The sequence below is a fragment of the Staurois parvus genome, unplaced genomic scaffold, assembly GCF_062004578.1.
Source record: "Staurois parvus isolate SC_StPar_1 unplaced genomic scaffold, SC_StPar_1.0 ptg000354l, whole genome shotgun sequence".
Classification (NCBI taxonomy): Eukaryota; Metazoa; Chordata; class Amphibia; order Anura; family Ranidae; genus Staurois; species Staurois parvus.
In genome coordinates, this window is record NW_028318150.1 from 7,585,064 (window position 1) to 7,606,687 (window position 21,624).

Sequence of the window (21,624 nt, forward strand, 5' to 3'; positions counted from 1 at the left end):
GACTCTGCAAACAGTTTGCGACTTCTGTGCGTTTCAGCATGCGCTGACCCCGCTCTGTCATTTTACGTGGCCTTCCACACACGGCTGAGTTGCTGCTGTTCCCAGTTGCTCTCACTTTGTTATAATACCACTAACAGTTGACAGTGGAATTTTTAAGTAACAAGGAAAATTCAAGTATGGACTTATTACACAGGCGGCAATCTATCACGGTACCATGCTTGAATTCACTGAGCTCCTGAGAGCGACCCATTCTTTCACAAATGTTTGTAGAAGCAGTCTGCATGCCTAGGTGCTTGATAACCTGTAGCTATGGAGGAAATTGTAACACCTGAATCCAATGATTTGGAGGGGTGTCTCAATACTTTTGCCAATATAGTGTGTGTGTGTGTATATATATATATATATATATATATATATATATATATAAATAAATATATATAACATTTATATATGTTATTGTTTAATGAAAATATAACTGTAATGATCAAAATAACAGACAATGAAGTTTCATGGATGAATGTCCTGTGTCAGAGATGCTACTGGCTGGCTCAGTATGAGCGATTTCTAGAAATCTAGAATATCCGTTGGTCTTCTACTGTAACTGAATTCTGTTTACTGATGGACAAGAATCTCATTACTATAACTTTAATGGATAGCTTTCATGCCAGGGAAAGAAATTTGAAAAGAACATTAGGTTATGGTGTGCTATTTCTCTTCAACAAAACAGTGCACCTGTCATTACAAACACAAAACATATCCCCAAAGGCAGAACTCTATATTCCAAGGCTATGTGAAAGTAAGCACCATGCATCAGTAAAAATCGTTTTGACATATGGTAGCAACCAGCAATCATGGACACAAATAAAAAAAATTAATTTATATTGGTACTGTTAAGCACAAAAAAATAACTGTAAAATCAACTGTAAATATGTATTTCTGTGAAGCCTTAAAACAACAGGCTTATTATTTGGAACAGCATTTTGCTTTTCCACTTTGTGATCAAGCTGTGTGATGAATTGTAATTTTCTAGAGCCATATCTTGTTTAAAGGATAAGTTCACCTTTTATAACATGTTACACCCATATTCAGGTAGTAGCATGTTGCTGCTGCAATAGTCCCAGCGCCCCATCAAGTCTTTACTGTGACAGCAGGTAGGGGATCTTCTCTCCGCACCTGCTGTCACAATTGAAAAAAAAAAAGACCGTTCTGTAAGTGGGAGAACTACAAGTAACAACAGCCTTTCCGGCTGTTGGCTTGTAATTCTCCATGAACTACCAGGGTACTGTTGAGTGCTCCAGGTAGTTCATTGATGCTTTCTATCACTGCGTAACTGCCTGCTCACACGTGGTATGAGCTGACAGTTTACACTGACAGTTTGCAAGAGCCTGGCATGGTACCCCCTATCTGCTGACTGCAGGTGCAATGATTTACAGGCACTCAACAAAAAAAATAAAAATGCACTTTTTTTACCAGCAAAAATCCCATCCCATCTAAATGCTCTGTGAGAATATGACATTGCTGTATGGCTGCCATTATCTGTGTTAGCAAGGGTTCTCCCTCTCCCCCAGCCTATCCTTCCACTCTGATATTATCCACCTTTAACAATACCAATGGCTTACCCCAAGGTAGCAGGCATGAGTGCGGATAAAATTTCTCCCCTTCAGTTTTTGTTGGATCTCCTCGGTTGCACCTCGCAGTTCCAGGCAGACTCCACTATCTTGAGGAAGTTCTCTGTCAAATTTAGTTAGGTAATCTGAAGCCCCATTATTCTGAGTCAGCTGTCATTGCTGCACTCAGAGTCATAGTAGTTGAGAATTCTTCCCTAGAAAAAAATCTAGGAAGGAGTTAAGCACACTATCAGTTTATTTTTTTCATTCAACTCAGAGGGCTGTGAGAAGAACCGCACACAAGCGATTTTTGTACAGCGATCTCCCCCGCTGTGCTATTGTGTCCTGACAAGGGAACTGCCAGAAGACACTAATCAGCGCTCTCAGCCACTGGCTGAGAAAGCTGATCGGCAGACCTTTTATGGTCATACCCCTTCGACAAAAGCAAGATGAATGTCCAGCTTCTGTCGGACAGGCTGCCCTACACACGGGCCGAATGTAGGACGGTTTCTGTCGAACCAGCTGATTCTGCCTGATATTCGGACTGTGTACTCCTGAAGAGGCTGAGGACTGAGACTGCGACTTAGGGAACAGTGATCTGGGCTATCTGTGTCAAGACACTGCACCTCTAGCTGATCATAAGCTGGGAAGACCCCAGGACTGTTGCCCTTGTGCTTATATCCACCAAACACAGACAGCAATAAACACTTAAGTATTTCTAACCCCTCCCTACTCTAGCCAAACATGGCAAAAACTATTTTGTCAACAGTTGACCTTGCAGGTATGCTTGCCAACTAAATAGAACACTGCTGACTACTACAGCCTCCTGGTTTGCAGTAAAACTGCAGGGGGTTAAAAAAAATAGCACAAAAAAACCCAAAACAGCTTTAAGGAAATGTGCCACATGTACACTGCAGCAGATTTATGGATTGATAATTTACCAAAGTATTAAAAACACTGCTGTTAAGTTCACTAGAACTAGACAAGGTATATTGATAAGAGGAAGAAACTGCTAATGGAGATAAACATAGTATATCTAAAGGGCAACCCTTTAGTTTTGGATACAGTCGGCAGTAGTTACTAGCCAGTCAGATTTTTTTTCACTGTGTCCTATTAGGAAGGACATACGGTTTCTCAGAAACAGAAAGTAAGAGGAAATGTCCACTTAAACAGCTTACACCAGAAAGGGAGCGCCCTTGGGAAGATTTTCACTGCATTCCTGCTCTAGTGACAAACTTGAGATTTGGGTTTTTCCACCAATTTTGATCCTAGCGACAATAACCATCAGTACATTGAAACAGTAAAATCTCCCCAGCGGGAGTAATAAAAACATGACAGAGGTTTTAATATTTCCAAACTCTACAGTGCTTTGAAAAAATATTCATACCGCTTGAAAGTTTCCACATTTTGTCATGTTATATCCAAAAATGTAAATGTATTTTATTGGGATTTTATGTGACAGACCAACACAAAGTGGCACATAATTGTGAAGTGGAAGGAAAATGATAAATGGTTTTCAAATATTTTTTTTACAAATAAATATCTGAAAAGTGTGGCGCGCATTTGTATTCAGCCCCCTTTACTCCGATACCCCTAACTAAAATCTAGTAGAACCAATTGCCTTCAGAAGTCACCTAATTAGTAAATAGAGTCCACCTGTGTGTAAATTAACCTCAGTATAAATACAGCTATTCTGTGAAGCCCTCAGAGGTTTGCTAGAGAACAATAGTGAAAAAACAGCATCATGAAGGCCAAGGAACACACCAGCCAGGTCAGGGATACAGTTGTGAAGAAATTTAAAGCAGAGTTAGTTTATAAAAAAATAAACCAAGCTTTGAACATCTCACAGAGCACTGTTCAATCCATCACCGAAAATGAAGAGTATGGCACAACTGCAAACCTACCAAGACATGGCCGTCCACCTAAAATGACAAGCCAGGCAAGGAAAGCATTAATCAGAGAAGCAGCCAAGAGGCCCATGGTAACTCTGAAGAAGTTGCAGAGATCCACAGCTCAGGTGGGAGAATATGTCCACAGGACAACTATTAGTCATGCACTCCACAAATCTGGCCTTTATGGAAGAGTGGCAAGAAGAAAGCCATTTCTTTAAGAGAAAGCCATAAGTCCCGTTTGCTGTATCTCCCAAAGGGCTTCTCGCAAACTGCAAACATGGGAAACAGATGCTCTGGTCAGATGAGACCAAAATGTAACATTTTGGACTAAAACCAAAATGCTACGTGTGGTGGAAAACCCACAGCACCACCTGCCTGGAGTTTGCATGTTCTTCCTGTGTCTGCGTGGGTTTCCTCTGGGTACTCCGGTTTCTTCTCACACTCCAAAGACATGCTGGTAGGTGAATTGGCTTGTTTAAATTGGCCGTAGTATGTGTATGTATGAATGTGAATTAGATTGTACACCCCTTGAGGGTTAGGGACTGATGTGAATGTACAATTTATATGTAAAGTGCTGCGTAAATTGACGGCGCTATATAAGTACCTGTAATAAATAAATAAAAACTAACACTGCAAATGACCCTGAACACACCATCCCCACCGCAAAACATGGCGGTGGCAACATCATGTTGTGGGGATGCTTTTCTTCAGCAAGGACAGGAAAGCTGGTCAGAGTTGATGGGAAGATGGATGGAGCCAAATAGAGGGCAATCTTAAAAGAAAACCTGTTAGCCTGCAAAAGGCTTGAGACTGGGGCGGAGGTTCACCTTTCAGCAGGGCAATGATCCTAAACATACAGCCAGAATTACAATGGAATGGTTTAGATCAAAGCATATTCATGTGTCAGAATGGCCCAATCAAAGTCTAGACCTAAATCCAATTGAGAATCTGTAGCAAGACTTGAATATTGCTGTTCACAAGTACTCTCCATCCAATCTGACAGAGCTTGAACTATTTTGCAAAGAAGAATGGGTAAAAATTTCACTCTCTAGATGTGCAAAGCTTATGGAGACATCCCCAAAAAGACTTGCAGCTGTAATTGCAGCAATAGGTGGTTCTACAAAGTATTGACTCAGGGGAGCTGTAAACTGCATGCCACGCTTTTAAGATATTTATTTGCAAAAAATTTTGAAAACCATTTATCATTATCCTTCCACTTCACAATTATGTGCCACTTTGTGTTGGTCTGTTACACAAAATCCCAATAAAGAGCATTTACGTTTTTGGTTGTAACATGACAAAATGTGGAAAATTTCAAGGAGTACTAATACATTTTCAGGGCACTGTACACAAAATGAAAATGTGTTTGAGCTTTAGATGTTTTTTAATCATTTACATATTTCTATTTAATCCTACATTTCCAAAAATAAGAAAATAATTACATAGAACATGCCTTAATTCACACTTGGAATAGACATATCCTCTTTTGTGGTAATATGAGTTCCCTTGTTCCAGCAACAGAAACAGAGGCCCCTTGGTTGCTTTAACCAAGGACTTCCTGATGGGCAAACTACTTACTTTATAAATGTGTTTGTAGAATGGCTTCAACATTACAACACACTCCTGAGAAAACTCTAGAATACATGAACAGTGCTTGAATGGTAGTTCATCATCAGTAATAATGCCAGTGGCGTTCAACTGATTAAACTTACCACAGTACAGTCTCTTGCACTGCCTGTAAAAAATATTAATCTGTCTGATTTGGAAAATTTGTTATAAAAATGTCTTATACCACATTTAACTGAAAAGACAGCAGAAAGATGGCTTAAGGGAAGTTCAGATTAAAAATAAAATGGTGCAACCTAAATTACAGATACAATATCATACTTATCGTAGCAGCTGTAATAAACGTTAAATGCTTCCCTTACTTACAAAAACAAGGATGACCACCTGTGTGCTATAAACATGAAGTGGCCTGCTGAAGAATTGGGTTCTGGAGAAAAGATCTTATATGGATTGGTCACAGTGTATTACTATTTGCTGCTATATTTTAAATGACTTTATTACAACATTTGCCTATTAACATTCCAAATACCATGGAACCCTAAACTCTTTGAAAGGAGTTGCAGAAGAGTGTCAGAGCTGATACTGTTAAAGAAACCTCAATTTAAGCTTAAACTGCAAACAAACCAGCCACATATGGTACGGAAATATGAACACACATATAAGTTAGATAGCATCTCCATAACTACTAAAAAAATCAAGTTTTATGAACTCCTGACAATTTAACACAGGTGAAAACACATTCATAGGATCTGTTTGCCTTCCCATAAAACTCCAGACTGGACCAAAAACATACCCTTCCAGTAGGATTCCCCAGCACTGCAAAATAGATAAATGCTTGTTATTTTTAGGGGTAGAGGAACTGCTGCTGGAAATGCTGCCTTCTCCCCAAAGCTCTGCCCTTTGGGTGGTCTCTATGCATCATCACATACAATACAGGGCTTGTAACCTTGTATCGCTGTAGAAGGAGGGGGCGGGTATGAAACTGCCATTGTGCTAAGAGAGGCAGCTGCACTGGACTGGTTGCATGGACAGCCTCTCTTCTAAAATCTTGACCAAACAGGGACATTCCAAAGAAGTGGGACAATGAGGGGTGGCAAAGAATCCACAGAACACCCAAGCAATCATACCCACACTAAGAACCACCCCAAAGGGGCTCGCGAGAACTGCAAACAGCATCCTGAAAAACCTTGCGGCCAAAACAAGTATGGCAACACATCAACCTCATAAAATTGAGTAAAAGTATGCACAGACGACCATGTCGTTTCCTTGTAAACCTGAGAAACAGACACCTGATGTCAAAATGCCCAGGAGGCACTAACTGCCCTGGTGGAGGGTGACGTAATGAGAAAGCGGGGTTCCCGCCCATTACTGGCATATGCCTGAACAACCATCTGCCAAATCCAACGGAATAAGTGGTAGAAGAAACTGCCATGCCTTTCCTCAGACCGTCCATGACCGAATTGGAACTCTGGAAGGCTGCAGTCACAGATAATACATGCGAATCACTCAGACCACATCAAAAGAGTGCAAGGCCACCTCCTTAGGGTGCAAAGGCCTAAGGAAACAAAGACAACAAAGACAAAGAAGTACAATGTCCTCATTCAGATGTAAATCCACCTTCAGAAGTAAAGATGGCACATGGATGAAGGACCACCTTATCCAAAATCAGAGAGGGAGGCTTACCGGACAAAAGCTTTCAATTTCATAACTCAAGCAGAAGTTATAGTGACCAGGAAGGCAACTTACTGAGTGTGTAAGCAAGGGGATATTCTGAATACTCTCAAAAGGAGGCTTCTGAAGAACCGATAAAACCAAATGCAAGTCCCACAGTGGCAATGGAGAGAGCACGGGGGTGTTTCATGACAAAATCCCTGCCGAAAAGTGTGAATCAAGGAATGCGTTGTAAAGGGATGCTGGAAAAAAATAGCAAGGGCAGAGACTTGACCCTGAATAGAGCTCAAGGCAAGAATGTGGTCAACATACAAGTGCCCTCATACGGAATTGCGCAAACGGGACCACTTTGAACCTACCCACCATTGGACCCAGAACCAACAAGCAAACTGCAGTGGGGGCTGCTTGTGGGACAAGAGTCTCTGGACTGCAGAATGAAGCTTCTGGAGTGTGTCCAATGGGAGAAACACTGCTCTATATTGAGTAGCAAGTCTAGATAACCCAGAAAATGCAGGCTTCTTGAGATTCAAAATCCAACCAAAGTTCCGTAGGAAACATATGGTGACCTCCACCCTGGCCGCCAGGGCCGAGCGAGACTCCACATGTAGAAGCAAGTCGTCCAAATATCTGATCACAGCAATCCCACATTGTCTGTCTTAGCAAAGCAAGGACTGGATCCAAGACCTTGTTAAACAACTAGAGAGCAGAGGTCAGGCCAAAGGGGAGTGCCACAAACTGATAATGTGCATTACTGCGTAGGAAATGCTGATGTCCCACACACAGGACAAGGAGAACCCCGCCCTTCTTGGTAACTGTGAGCAGACTGGAGTAAATTCTTCAAAACGGCTCTGAATCCGGCACAAAGGCTCCTCAAAGCAGCAGGTCTTGGACAAACCCATACAGGGCCTGTAGGCATCCCCGCGACAGCCATAGACTGGAGAGAAAAAAAAACTTCCAGTGGAAAGAACGAAACTATTTTGTAACCAGAGACAATGATTTTTAGGACCCACTTGTTGAAAATGAAGTCCACAAAAATTGGCAAAGGTGACCCCTCCACCTTGATAAAGGGTGGGTGCAAAACATCATGATGAAGCAGACTTATCTGTGGGCTTGAAAGGCTTCTGAGGCCAGATACGCTTGAAACAACCCGTGGAAGACTTGAAGGGTTTGGAACCCTTGGATGAGGAAACAGGGAAAGGAAAGATCTGCTTATGCGCTATGAAGGCAGGTCCGGGCTACTAGTGCAGGTGCTTTCCATTTTTGGTCTGGGGGAAGAAGGGTAGATCCTCCAGGGTCTTTTTGGAAGTCTGGTCAACAGACCAACAGCCACAGGTACCACTGAAACAAAGAGTTTGGAGAAAAGCGGAGCTGCAACAAGGGATGCATCACAAATATTCTTTAATCCCTGGACCTACTGATTCACCAGTGCCACATACGCCTGAGGCACCTGACTAGAAGTCAAGGCTTGTCACAGAACCATGGCCCACTCGGTTAGTCTATACAGCAAGTGCTCACTGTGTGTCCCCACTGTGTCTGCGGACTGTTGTGGCCAACACAGGCAGTAACGATGACCCAGCAAAGAGCATAGAGTATGCCACTGACTCCACCTTGCAGTCCACAGGAACCTAAAAAAGGAAAATTCCTCTACCAGGATCACAGTGGCCTTGTTGAGCCAAGATTTCTCATACCTATCCCCTGCGGCCCAGGTGCCCCACAATAGTCGTCATGAACAGTGGGGGCATACAATGAACACTTGCTACAATGGACAGTACTGCAAGGAAAACCTGGAAAAGTGTGCAGGCAAGGTGGCTGGGGACATCGAGAAGGCAGTCATTACTCACCACATCCTAGACATAACATCACCACCAGAGCCGCCCGGCCGTAGGGAACCCTGCACCACTGCAAGACGGAAGCAGAACAATGCACATCCGCCCCCAACCAGGAGCCCGAACACCAGTGGGAGTAGATACTGCTGAAGGACAAATGCCTGGAGGAAAAAAAAAAAAGGTGGGTGCTGCTGTCCACTTTGCTCCAGAGACTACAGTCCAGATGTGGGAGCCACCGGACATGATGTCACAAGGTGGAGTTCGCCTATCACAACGCTGCTCATATATGAAAAGGGAACCATTATGCACATCCAAATTGCGTGCACAGAAGTGACCTCAGGAAAGGGCAAGTGCCCTAAATCAATATCCTCCTCAGTAGATCGGAAACGACAGCCTACATTTGTGTGCTGCCTGACTGCGAGGTGTGTGCATGGCAGGATGTCAGAAGACGAGCTGCCAGGCACCCGCCGCCTACAAAGCAAAGGATATTAAGGTGAGCTCAAAAGTGCAGAAAACCACAGACACTTTGCACCCCCCCAGTCTCAGGGTCCACATACAACAATGGAAGGGGGGAAGGAGGCTAGGTGATCTCCCAGGCAATATAGCCACCGCGGTGGACTAACCAACTGTCAAAACCACTACCACTCAAGGGGGACATACAGGCAACCAAGGAGGAGAGCAGGGGGGGGGGGGGGACAAGGACACAGACCTCAATTTCCCAAGAGTGGAGAACCGACCGGCCCAGGGAGTACCTGCACCCCAAACCTTGTCTGTCTGAGGAGCATCTACTTGCTGATCCAGTGGAGCGTGTGAGTAAGACTAATGAAAAATCATCTCCACTGATGAAGTTGGGGGGGCGGCTGTCAGCAAGGGTAAAATAGTGACACAGGCTGAAGATCATAAGCACTTGCCTTTTTACAAGTCTTTTTCTTTTCAGCTTGTGGTTGTCATGTCATGTCTTTAAGCACTCCTTTCCCTGGCTCCTGTCCTATGAATCCTCCATTCCTTTACAGGGGCACATACTGTGAGCAAATCTCTGTGCCCACAGAGACATATAGCTCTGGCAGCAAGCCACTTCCATTTCTATCCTCCTCACTGCGAGTACTTGACAGCAAATGGGGCATGTGCTATACCTGGTGTCTCTGTGCATTTGAAGCAGAGGGGGAGTAAAACCCACAACCCAGAATTTCAAAGAAAATATCAGGGATACACGGATTGGCTGCACTCTTCTCACACTTTACTATCAATCTTGCCTTGTCCTGTTGAACACCACTATGTGATGTTTTGACTGAGAAGTGTAAAATAAAGCCTGAGAAGAATGCAGCTAATCCGTGTATCCCTGATCTTTGAATTATGGTTGGTAAACTGGGCTAACACCTATGAAGAATTGCAGAGCACATTTATGTCATATCAGAAGTTCAGGGAAGTTTGTGAACATTGGGGAGTGTTTTACCTTAATGCTGAGAATGCCTAACATTTAGTACTACTTTCAATTAATTCAGCAGACTTTTTACTATTTGCTATGGACCTATGATGAGCTCAGCGGCTGCGCGGCTTTAACCACTACTCGCCAGGTGGCTGTTCTTGACTCTCTGTGGTTATACCAGGATGATGCCTGTAGCTACAGGCATCATCCTAGTATCTTTATTTTCAACTAGCGATTCCCTCTGATGTGAAAGCCATTGCAGCAGCTAATTAGACACAGGATTGCTTCTACATGCGGTGGGAGTGTTTTGGTTTTTTTTTTAAATCTCATACTTTCCAGGGTAAAGGAGAGATCTGGGGTCTTAAAGCCAACCCAATCCCTGGGAATGCCAGTTTCCTGGGATGTACACAGATATATTTAGCAGTGCAGCCTGATAACTTTGATGCAAGTTCAGTGTTCGACACCTATGTGACTACTACTGAAGGGGTATTACAAGGACCTCAAGTGTGCGCTCATACACTGCTCAAAAGAATTAAAGGAACACTTTGAAAACGCATCAGAGCTCAATGGGGAAAAATATCATGCTGGATATCTATACGAATATGACCTGGATAATGTGTTAGGAATGTAAGGATTGCCCATCAATTTCCCACACTCCAAAGACATGCTGGTAGGTTAATTGGATCCTGTCTAAATTGTCCCTAGTAGGTGTATGAATGTAAGTTAGAAATTCTGAAGGACCCTCTGCACACTGGTATATACCCTTTCAAGCAGACTATGCAATAAATAGGGATATTTAGTTCACACATATTGCAATACATGCTTAAGCTGGCCAACTTGAGCACAGGTATCTCTTGTTTGTTGTATTGTTGGGTCAGTAGCCAGACCTGAACCTTGTAGCTCTCCCCCATTGTGTCTTTGCCCCTATGCTAGCATTGTGTCCACAGTAGCACTTGCGTAGGCAGAGCAGAGTAGGACTGGCCATAGAGGGAATACTTTGACGCAGTTGACCAGCTTAAGCATGTATTGCAATATGTGTGAACTAAATATCCCTATTTATTGCATAGTCTGCTTGAAAGGGTATATACCAGTGTGCAGAGTGCTAATATGTGGTTAAACCCCTTTAGCACCTGATGGATAAATGCATGCACTAGCTTTTGGGATTTGAGCACAGGTATCTCTTGTTTGAATGTAAGTTAGGGCCTTTAGATTGTACACCCCTTGAGGGTTAGGGACTGATGTGAATGTACAATATATATATATACAGTCATGGCCGAAATTGTTGGCACCCTTGATATTTTTCCTGAAAATCAAGTATTTCACACAAAAAAGGTATTGCATTAACACATGTTTTGCTATACACATGTTTATTCCCTTTGTATGTATTGGAACAAATATAAAACAGAGGCAGAAAAGCAAATATGACATAATGTCACACAAAACCCCAAAAATGGGCTGGACAAAAGTATTGGCACCCTTAACTTAATATTTGGTTGCACACCCTTTGGAAAACATAACTGAAATCAGTCGCTTCCTATAACCATCAATAAGCTTCTGACACCTCTCACCCGGAATTTTGGACCACTCTTCCTTTGCAAACAGCTCCAGGTCTCTCTTATTGGAAGGACACCTTTTCCCAACAGCAATTTTAAGATCTCTCCACAGGTGTTCAATGGGATTTAGATCTGGGCTCATTGCTGGCCACTTCAGAACTCTCCAGCGCTTCTTTGCCATCCATTTCTGAGTGCTTTTTGACGTATGTTTGGGGTCATTGTCCTGCTGGAAGACCCAGGATCTTGGACGCAAACCCAGCTTTCTGACACTGGGCCCTACAGTGCGACCCAAAATCCTTTGGTAATCCTCAGATTTCATGATGCCTTGCACACAGTCAAGGCACCCAGTGCCAGAGGCAGCAAGACAACACCAAAACATCATTGAACCTCCACCATATTTTACCGTAGGTACTGTGTTTTGTTCTTTGTAGGCCTCATTCCGTTTTCGGTAAACAGTAGAATGATGTGCTTTACCGAAAAGCTCTATCTTGGTCTCATCTGTCCACAAGACGTTTTCCCAGAAGGCTTTTGGCTTACTCAAGTACATTTTGGCAAACTGTAGTCTTGCTTTTTTATGTCTCTGTGTCAGCAGTGGGGTCCTCCTGGGTCTCCTGCCATAGCGTTTCATTTCATTTAAATGTCGACGGATAGTTCGCGCTGACACTGATGCTCCCTGAGCCTGCAGGACAGCTTGAATGTCTTTGGAACATGTTTGGGGCTGCTTATCCACCATCCGGACTATTCTGCGTTGCAATCTTTCATCAATTTTCCTCATCCGTCCACGACCAGGGAGATTAGCTACAGTGCCATGGGTTGCAAACTTCTTGATAATGTTGCGCACTGTGGACAAAGGCAAATCTAGTTCTCTGGAGATGGACTTGTAACCTTGAGATTGTTGATATTTTGCCACAATTTTGGTTCTCAGGTCCTCAGACAGTTCTCGTCTCCTCTTTCTGTTGTCCATGCTTAGTGTGGCACAGACAGACACACAATGCAAAGGTTAAGTGAACGTCTCTCCTTTTTATCTGCTTTCAGGTGTGATTTCTATATTGCCCACACCTGTTACTTGCCCCAGGTGAGTTTACAGGAGCATCACATGCTTGTAACATTCTTATTTATCCGCAGTTGTGAAAGGGTGCCAATACTTTTGTCCAGCCCATTTTTGGAGGTTTGTGTGACATTATGTCGAATTTGCTTTCTTTCCTCCCTTTTTTTGTTTTGTCCCAATACACACAAAGGGAATAAACATGTGTATAGCAAAACATGTGTTAATGCAATACGTTTCGTGAGAAATACATGATTTCCTGGAGAAATATCAAGGGTGCCAACAATTTCGGCCATGACTGTATATAAAGCGCTGCGTAAATTGATGGCGCTATATAAGTACCTATAATAAATAAATATAGCACCAACAGTTTGCGCAGCGCTTTATAAAATGTAGATAGACATTACAGTTACAATACAATTTGGTACAAGAAGAAAAAGAGGGACCTGCTCGTTAGAGCTTACAATCTAGGAGAAACCCGATCCTTTAATAAACTTGTTTAGGAATAGGGTACTGTATTATTTAGTCCGTGTGGCTAAGGGTTTGATCCCCAAATTTTGGCAAGTTCCAGAGCCACCAAGAGTATAAGATTAGATAAACAGAGTGGAAAACATCTATAGGATAGAGGCGTTATATCATATTGAGGTGGATACATTAGATAAATTTAGGAAACCATGTAGTTGGTTAAATTTTAAGACATCTAAAAAGTATCTGGAATTAGTTGTATTCTAGGTGGAATACATCAGAGGAAGTCTAAAAGATCCCGAAAGAAAGAAAAGGATGTAGGAAGGAGGGGTATAGATATGGATAGAGAATCATGAGGGAGGATAAAACGGAAGTAAGAGGATGTGGACAGGGGTATGAGGAGGGTGGACAGAAGTATGAGGAGGGTGGGAGGGTAGGGTAGGGGAAATGTGTTGCAAAGGGAACTTATGTATTATCGATGTACTTGTGATTTGTACTTTCGTCTTCTTTTATGTATGAGATGTTCTTTTTTGTATCAGAAAACTTAAATAAATAATAATTATTTAAAAAAAATAGGAAAAAAAGAAGGCTGGGCTTTGACTAAGGCAGTCTAAGAAGAAAAAAAAAACAACGGAGGTTTTTGGTTTTAAGCCCCTCCTGCAAAGCCTTGCTGTGTGTTATTTGTGAAAACAGGCAGACTTTGACCTCAGCCTCAAGTCTCTTGCACACCGAAAAAGGCTTTTCAACATAATTTACAGAATTTGGTTCAGTTTATCTTGCAGAGAAACAGCAGAGAATCAGGTGATCAATCAGGTCTGTGGACCAATATTACTGCAATTCATTCTTTGTAATGCCCACGTTGAGGGTTAGGCCCAAAAAGTTTTACATTCGGAAACTGTGATAGGTTTCCACGCAAAATGTCTGGCAAGAGCTGAATTTGGTTGTGTGTATAAATTGCTTTGCCCACAATCAATTGAAACAACTCTTCCGTGAAAAACAGTGAAGGGGCTAAATACCAGTGCTGGCAGCAATCGGGACTGAACATGCTAACACTACAGTTTTGGGGACACTAGTTTAGTTCTGTTCGTGATCAATTAATTGATCCGCACAAACACTATACTAGTAATAGGGGTGATCAGTGATCTATAGCGAGAGTGCGATAGTGTTCGGACGATCCCACACTAGCTGACGCTATCTGATGTTGCTAGTATCAGAAATGCAGTGATCAGTGAAAAATTCTATATACCAACACTGTACTAATGGCACTGGCTGGGTGGTAAGGTGATCAAAGGGTTAAATGTGCTAATCTACCGTGTGTGTAAAATGTAGTGCTTTTACACACAGTGTGGTGTTCTCTCTTCTCTCCCTGAACCTAAAGGGGGGCAGCAGGGGGAGCACACATGCATGCTCACACCTGGAAAAAGAATGTGATGTAAGGGTATGGTGTTTTGCCCAGAGGTGCGGTTTGCCTGCACATTGCAGGCAAGTGGTCGGAAAGTAGCGACAAAAAAGAAATCCTCGATATTTTATTTACTGTATTTTAACATTTTTTTTATTATAATGCTTGCTTTGAACTGTTATGATTGGGTTAAGTTCATAACAGTTCAAAATACTACTGATCTGTGAATGACTACAGCTGACCACATGGTACAGGGTGCTGCGATTGGCCCATGTACCATGAGAGCTGTGGGCCAATCACAGCTCACTAGGAAGGGAAGCAAAGCTATTATGAATCAGATTCATAACAGCTTTGCTAACATTGTGATCATGTGATCGCATAATGATCACATGTAACGGGATCCGCACTCCACGGTGTTCGCCCCTTATGTTGGTACAGCCAGGGAAACATACTGGTACGTCGCTCTGCCTGTAGCTGCGTCCCGTTTGCAGTACATTGTGAGCGGGCAGGAAGTGGTTAAAGCCAAAAATTTCTACAGACCTGAGAACTTTAGTCCATCACATTTTTCAGGCAAGCTATAGATTAGATACCATTTTTTTATTTTCTTTTTTTCATTATGGCCAGTTTTGTGTAGCACTTGGAATACAGTTTTCTCTGCAGCTTCTTCAGGGTTAACCATTCTTTGTTCAGTTGCTTCTCTAACAAATGCCAACATAACCTAATCAGTTTTGGTAGATGGTATTCTTTAGTGTAGTTGTACCATGTGTTTTAAAAAGTAATTTTAAAAAATTAATTTATCTGGGTTCCAAAAAAAAAAATTTTTTTTTTTTTTTTAATTGTAACTCAAACTTAATTGGTGCTTTTATACTTTTTTTTTCCAACGCATTATTCTGTTTACGTAGAAATGTTTTTTAAAAAGAAAAAACTCTAGGACCCATACCAATCAGACCCAAAAGTAAGCTCTGGGGAAAATGCTTGATTTAAAGTAGTTCAAAGGCTCAAGGTTTTTTACCTTAATACATGAGGGAGTGGCCAGGAGCGTGGGGGGAGGGGACCTAAGAAGAGGAGGATCAGGGCTGCTCTGTGCAAATCCACTGCACACAACAGGTAAGTATAGACATGTTTGTTATTTTAAAAATAAAAATAAAAATAAGCCTTTATAATCACTTTAATGATTTTACATGAATCTGTAGACATACTGCTATGAGTTTCATGAACTGACTGTGACCAAGTTTTGGCAACTGCATCTGTAACCATTATTGACACCCATGCTTTCAACCATGATGTCTGTGGGGAAAGCAGTGGAGAAAGAGTGGGTACTGCAGTCAAAGCTGCTTTTTTAAATTTTGACACACGCTGACCAAAAGCATTCAAGTTAGCAACAACTGAAGCTGAACAATCTCTTATGCACACACTGTATAAGGGAGTACCTAAATGTTTTCCTGTAAAGTTTTAAGCAGATCTTGAAGGAACCCAAAAGTGTTATAAGAACTGAAGGGATGCTTTATAAATTTGCCCAGAGATATCCTTTAAACATTTAAACTAAACAGTAATTTAAATAAAATTATGTAAAACCAAGGATTTAAAACAGCACTGAGTTTAAGCCACTGCTGTAACCAGTGGACGAAATTTGATTTTGCAATAAATAAATAAATACATATACACACACACACACACACACATACAGTGTATATGCACACACAGTTTTATTAAAGTGTTTCTACCTGTGAATACAATTTTTAGACTCCAAGTATGCCATGCCAGAAGCAGCATCCAATGCAAATTTCACTAATTGTTTAGTTTTCATGTCATCCTTCTTCTTCCTTAAAAATGACAGAAAATCACCACCTAGATAAAAAGACAGATGGACAGTCAGAATCCAAAAAAATGGGACTTTAATGAGTTTACAGTTCGCAACTTAAATAGACTGACAGAGGCAAAGAGTACAGTTAAAGACAAGAAAATAACTTCATAAAATAACCCTGAAATGTGTGTCTCATTTTAAAAAGCAACTATTCCAAACTGTCCTTGATGAGTTCTCAAAAATAAACTACTTTGTAGTTGGTGTACTGCTAAAACCTACAAATTACTACCCATACAAATTGTTCTAAAGACATGCCCACAGATCACTCTGACTTCAAAAACAAAGGATAAGTTCACCTTTGGGAACAGGTTACATGTTCTACCTGTTTTTAGGGTGGAACATGTAACATGTTCACGATCCTGCAGCCACCGCCCACTGCCCCCCTTCCCCTCCCTGTGACAGAAGTATGGGGAGAAGTTCCCCGTACTACCTATCAATTTACAAAAACAGCAAAGACATGCGGGGCAATACTCACACGGCCACATCATTGATTCAGTGTTCTGGGAATAAATGGACTAAAAGTCCCAACAGCCTTAGCAGCTGTCAGCTTGTAGTCCTCAATGCATTATGAAGGCGCTGTGGAGCGTTGTGGTAGTTAATTGATTGCCTTGCCCGTAGGGGACGTACGAGTAAGCAAACACACTGGCAGTGTGCAGGAGACTTGCATGGCCTGCATTTATTATTTTTTATGGAAAGGTGAGCTTATCCTTTAATATTTAATGACCTAAAGACCATTAATTAAAAAGTGTGGTAGTTAAAAACAAAGTGCAATGTAAAATTAAACATTGTGTCTAGTATATGACACCAAAAATCTTGTGATTTTCCTCACACTACTGTATTGCTCTACATAAGCACAAAATAAACTAAGTACAACATGGGTCTTCAAACTGCTTCATGGGATAAATAGGCTCCATTCACAAAGCCGTATCCTACTGTATCAGAGTATTTTTCAAATGTAAAAAAAAAAATCAGTAAAAAAAAAAAACGCTACTAAAATACTGCACGAGTTATTTTATGAAGTCCTGTGGTATTTTAGTAGTGAAAACATGCGGTAATTTAACATCAGCGGTAGCTGGCCTATTTACAGTAGTAAATACCGCGATAAGAAGCAGGTGGCCGCCCATGTCCTTAACAACCAGTAACTGTCATGGTTGTTAAGGAGCGGGCAGCCACTGTGTCCTTCAAAAACGATCAGTCATCAACCTAAAAGTCTAGTCTGGCATGGATTTGGAGGGGACCTCACAACTTTTTTTTTTAAGCTTTGGGTTCCCCTTACAATCCATGCCAGACTCAAAGGGACCCTATGCTGTTTGTTTCTGTAAATTTTATTTGCCGGCTCCTTAACCACTTGCCCTCCAGAGGCTTTACCCCCCTTCCTGACCAGGGCATTTTTTGTGCTATGGTGCTGCATTACTTTAACGGACAATTGCACAATCATGCAATGCTGTACATACATGTAATGTATGTCCTTTTTCCCACAAATAGAGCTTTCTTTCAGTGGTATGTGATAACCCAAGAAATTTTTTAATTTATGCGCTATAAACAAAAAAAGATAGTCAATTTAGAAAAATATATATTTTTTATGTTTTGCTATAAAACATATCCAGTAAAAAAAAAAACGTAAAAATCTAATTTTGTCATAAATTTAGGCCAAAATCTATTCTGCTACATGTCTTTGCTAAAACCCCCCCCCCCCCCAAAAAAAAACCCAATAGATGTAAATTAATTGGTTTACGTGAAAGTTATAGCATCTACAAATGGCGGTATATATAGTGTATTTTATATTTATTTTTATACTAGTAATAGCGGCGATCAGCGTCTTATAGCGGGACTGCGGGGGACATTCTGACACTGGGTGAGAACTAACTGCCACTGACATCCCAATGACACTAATTCAGTGATCAGCACTAATAAAAAGCACTGACACTGTACTAATGACACTGGGCAGGAAGGGGTTAACAACGGGGGTGATCAAAGGGTTAACTGTGTGCTGTTTTACACTGCTCTGTGGGGTTTTACTAGGAAGATATGCTATTTTGTATTTCTCTGTTGTGCAGATATACAAAGCAGCATAATCTTGCTGGCAGGAGAGAGACCTGTGTTTACACACAGGTCTCTCCCCTGTCAGCTTTGCCTGACGATCGCTGGGTGCCAGTGGGGAATCTCCGGCTGTAGCCTGGTGATTGACATCCCTATATAGAGACCTGTGTTTACACACAGGTCTCTCCCCTGTCAGCTTTGCCTGACGATCGCTTCTATTAGATATATATATATATACAGTTGTGACCAAAATTATTCAACCCCCACTGAAATTGAGTGTTTTGGCCAGTTTGACATTGCTTTTGATCATTCAGTCATCTTGCTTACATTTACATTAAAGAGGCACTTGTAGGTCAGACAAATATAACATAACAGTTATAATGAAATAACCACAAATGTCTTTTCTGTGCTCACAGCATTATCAGTTTTATTCAACCCCCAAGTGACATTCAATCTTAGTACTTAGTACAGCATCCTTTTACAGTTATAACAGCTTTTAAACGTGAAGCATAGCTTGACACAAGTGTCTTGCAGCGATCTACGGGTATCTTCGCCCATTCTTCATGGGCAAAGGCCTCCAGTTCAGTCACATTCTTAGGCTTGCGCACTGCAACTGCTTTCTTTAAGTCCCACCAGAGGTTCTCAATCGGATTTAAGTCTGGTGACTGCGATGGCCACTCCAAAATGTTCCAGCCTTTCCTCTGCAACCATGCTCTAGTGGACTTGGAGGTATGCTTGGGATCATTGTCCTGTTGAAAGGTCCAACGTCTCCCAAGCCTCAGGTGTGTGACGGACTGCATCACGTTTCCATCCAATATCTCCTGGTACTGAAGAGAATTCATGGTACCTTGCACACGCTGAAGCTTCCCTGTACCTGCAGAAGCAAAACAGCCCCAAAGCATGATTGACCCTCCACCATGCTTCACAGTAGGCAAGGTGTTCTTTTCATCATAGGCCTTGTTCTTCCTCCTCCAAACATAGCGTTGATCCATGGGCCCAAACAGTTCTAATTTTGTTTCATCAGTCCACAGAACACTATCCCACAACTTTTGTGGTTTGTCCACATGGCTTTTGGCATACTGCAGTCGACTCTTCTTATTCTTTGGAGACAGCAAGGGGGTACGCCTGGGAGTTCTGGCACGGAGGCCTTCATTACGCAGTGTGCGTCTTATTGTCTGGGCTGAAACTTCTGTACCCACATCTGACAAATCTTTTCTCAGTTCCTCAGCAGTCACACGGGGACTTCTCTCCACTCTACGCTTCAGGTAGCGCACAGCAGTCGAAGTCAGCATCTTCTTTCTGCCACGACCAGGTAGCGTTTCAACAGTGCCCTTTGCCTTGAATTTGCGAATGATGCTTCCTAAGGTGTCTCTTGGTATGTTTAACATCTTTGCAATCTTCTTATAGCCATTGCCCTTCCTGTGAAGAGAAATCACCTCTTCTCTTGTCTTCCTGGACCATTCTCTTGCCTTCACCATGTTTGTAACCACACCAGTAAATGTCTAGAAGGAGCTGAGTATCACAGTCATTTTAAAGCTGCCTAATTGGTGCTTATTATGCTTGATTGCTGCTCGGTGACATCCACAGGTGTTTTCAATACCTGATGGAAAGCACCTGTATGAACCTCTGTTCTTCAGAGTGGTAGTCTTTAAGGGGTTGAATAATTGTGGCAATGAAGAAACCACATAAGAACCATTTACTACTGTATTACATAAACAATTGATGTCATTTTAGTTGCATTTGGGTAGTTACAACGTCCTTGTAGGATTTGATTCTGAATACAATTCCAAATGTACACTATAGTCCCTAAACCCCTTTACAGCATTGGGGGTTGAATAATTTTGGTCACAACTGTATATATATATACACACACACACACACACACACACACACACGTGATTTTGTGCAGCCCTGCCGCCCTGTAGCAGTACTTCTATAGAGCAGCAGGCAAACAGTTAATAACCATGTTGTTTTCTGGTTAAGGATGCCGGCAGCTGCCAGCTCCTGAACTATAGCATGCCTGGACCACTATTTATTTACCGCATGCATTTATTTCCTTTAGTGAACTGGCTGTTCTGTGCGATTCTCACCAAGCGTTTTTGCTTTATGCGGTGAATACCGCATAAAGCAATGGTGAATTGACATTTTCATGGATCACATGTGGTATTTGGGAAAACACCTAAATATTGCATGTGATCTGCTATTGTGAATGGAGTCCATTGTCTTTAGCCTAATTCAAATTTGCTCTCCTTTGATATAAAATGGGACTTGAGACGCTATACACTTGTCCTAGTTTTTAAACATTTCTGCTATGGTGAAGTATGTTTGTTTCTGAAATACCACTGAAGTAATTTTATTAAGGCAAGCTGCAAGAGATGACACAGGATGATACTTAAAGACATTCTACTCTACACCTTAAATCCTGATGAAACAAAACTCCATGAAGACAACTTGCTTGCCTGTATCCTAGATGTAGTAAAAGTGACTAATGTGTGATACTATTTCTGGTTGCTTGAAAGTTAAGGAAAGTTACCAAAGCATGCAAAACATTCTATTCTGGTGCACAGCATGCAAAGTTCCACCAATTAATGGTAATATTGAACCTGGTGATACCACGTGAGAGACTTATTCACAGCCTACCTACATAGAAAGGCCCAAAATCTAGGGAGCCCCTTCAGGATTTCTAGGGGCATAAATTACTCATCTAATTTCCTGACTGGCCTATCACACTTTTGGAGGCCCTGGAGCACAACAACAGTGGAAAAACCCACATATGACCACATTTTGGAAAGCAAACACCCCAAAGTATTTTCTAAAAGACAGTCTTTTGGGAATATTTTTTGCCACAAGTTTTTGTAAGATGCAGAAAGAAAATGAAAATGTACTTTTTTACACAACGTTGTTAATAAGCTACTTCAAACACACAGCATAGGTATACTAAGAATTACACTCCAAAATACCTTCAGCTACACCTCCAAAGTATGGCGATGCCACATGTGAGACTTTTCAATGTTTGGACTGATTACATATCCATGTATGTAACACACAACATTGCATCTTGTGTATCACAAAAAACAACCAACATTGTAAGGAAAACACCGTACTACGATGGTCACGTTTGTACGAGTGGTCAGGGAATATAAGTTAGTGTAGCTTCACTTACAGCAGTCCCTGTTCCTAAAAGCCAAGTTGGCCTAACCTACATGGCTGCCCCATAGCACAGTGCTATGCTGGCTGGCCAGGAAGTACAGGAGGCTGAACAAAGTCTGA

General features: G+C 41.8%; 1 protein-coding gene across 1 annotated transcript in view; it reads right to left on the minus strand.

Annotated features, from left to right (window-relative positions):
* The window catches only part of LOC149456626 (tyrosine-protein kinase Fer-like), a gene marked incomplete at its 5' end in the record, with an annotated part of 188,293 nt that overhangs the window by 88,363 nt on the left and 78,306 nt on the right, over window positions 1-21,624 (minus strand). Inside the window, one exon of the mRNA XM_089684752.1 lies at window positions 16,175-16,298. Within this exon, the coding sequence (XP_089540878.1) occupies window positions 16,175-16,298 (124 nt within the window). The remainder of the gene's footprint in view (window positions 1-16,174; window positions 16,299-21,624) is intronic.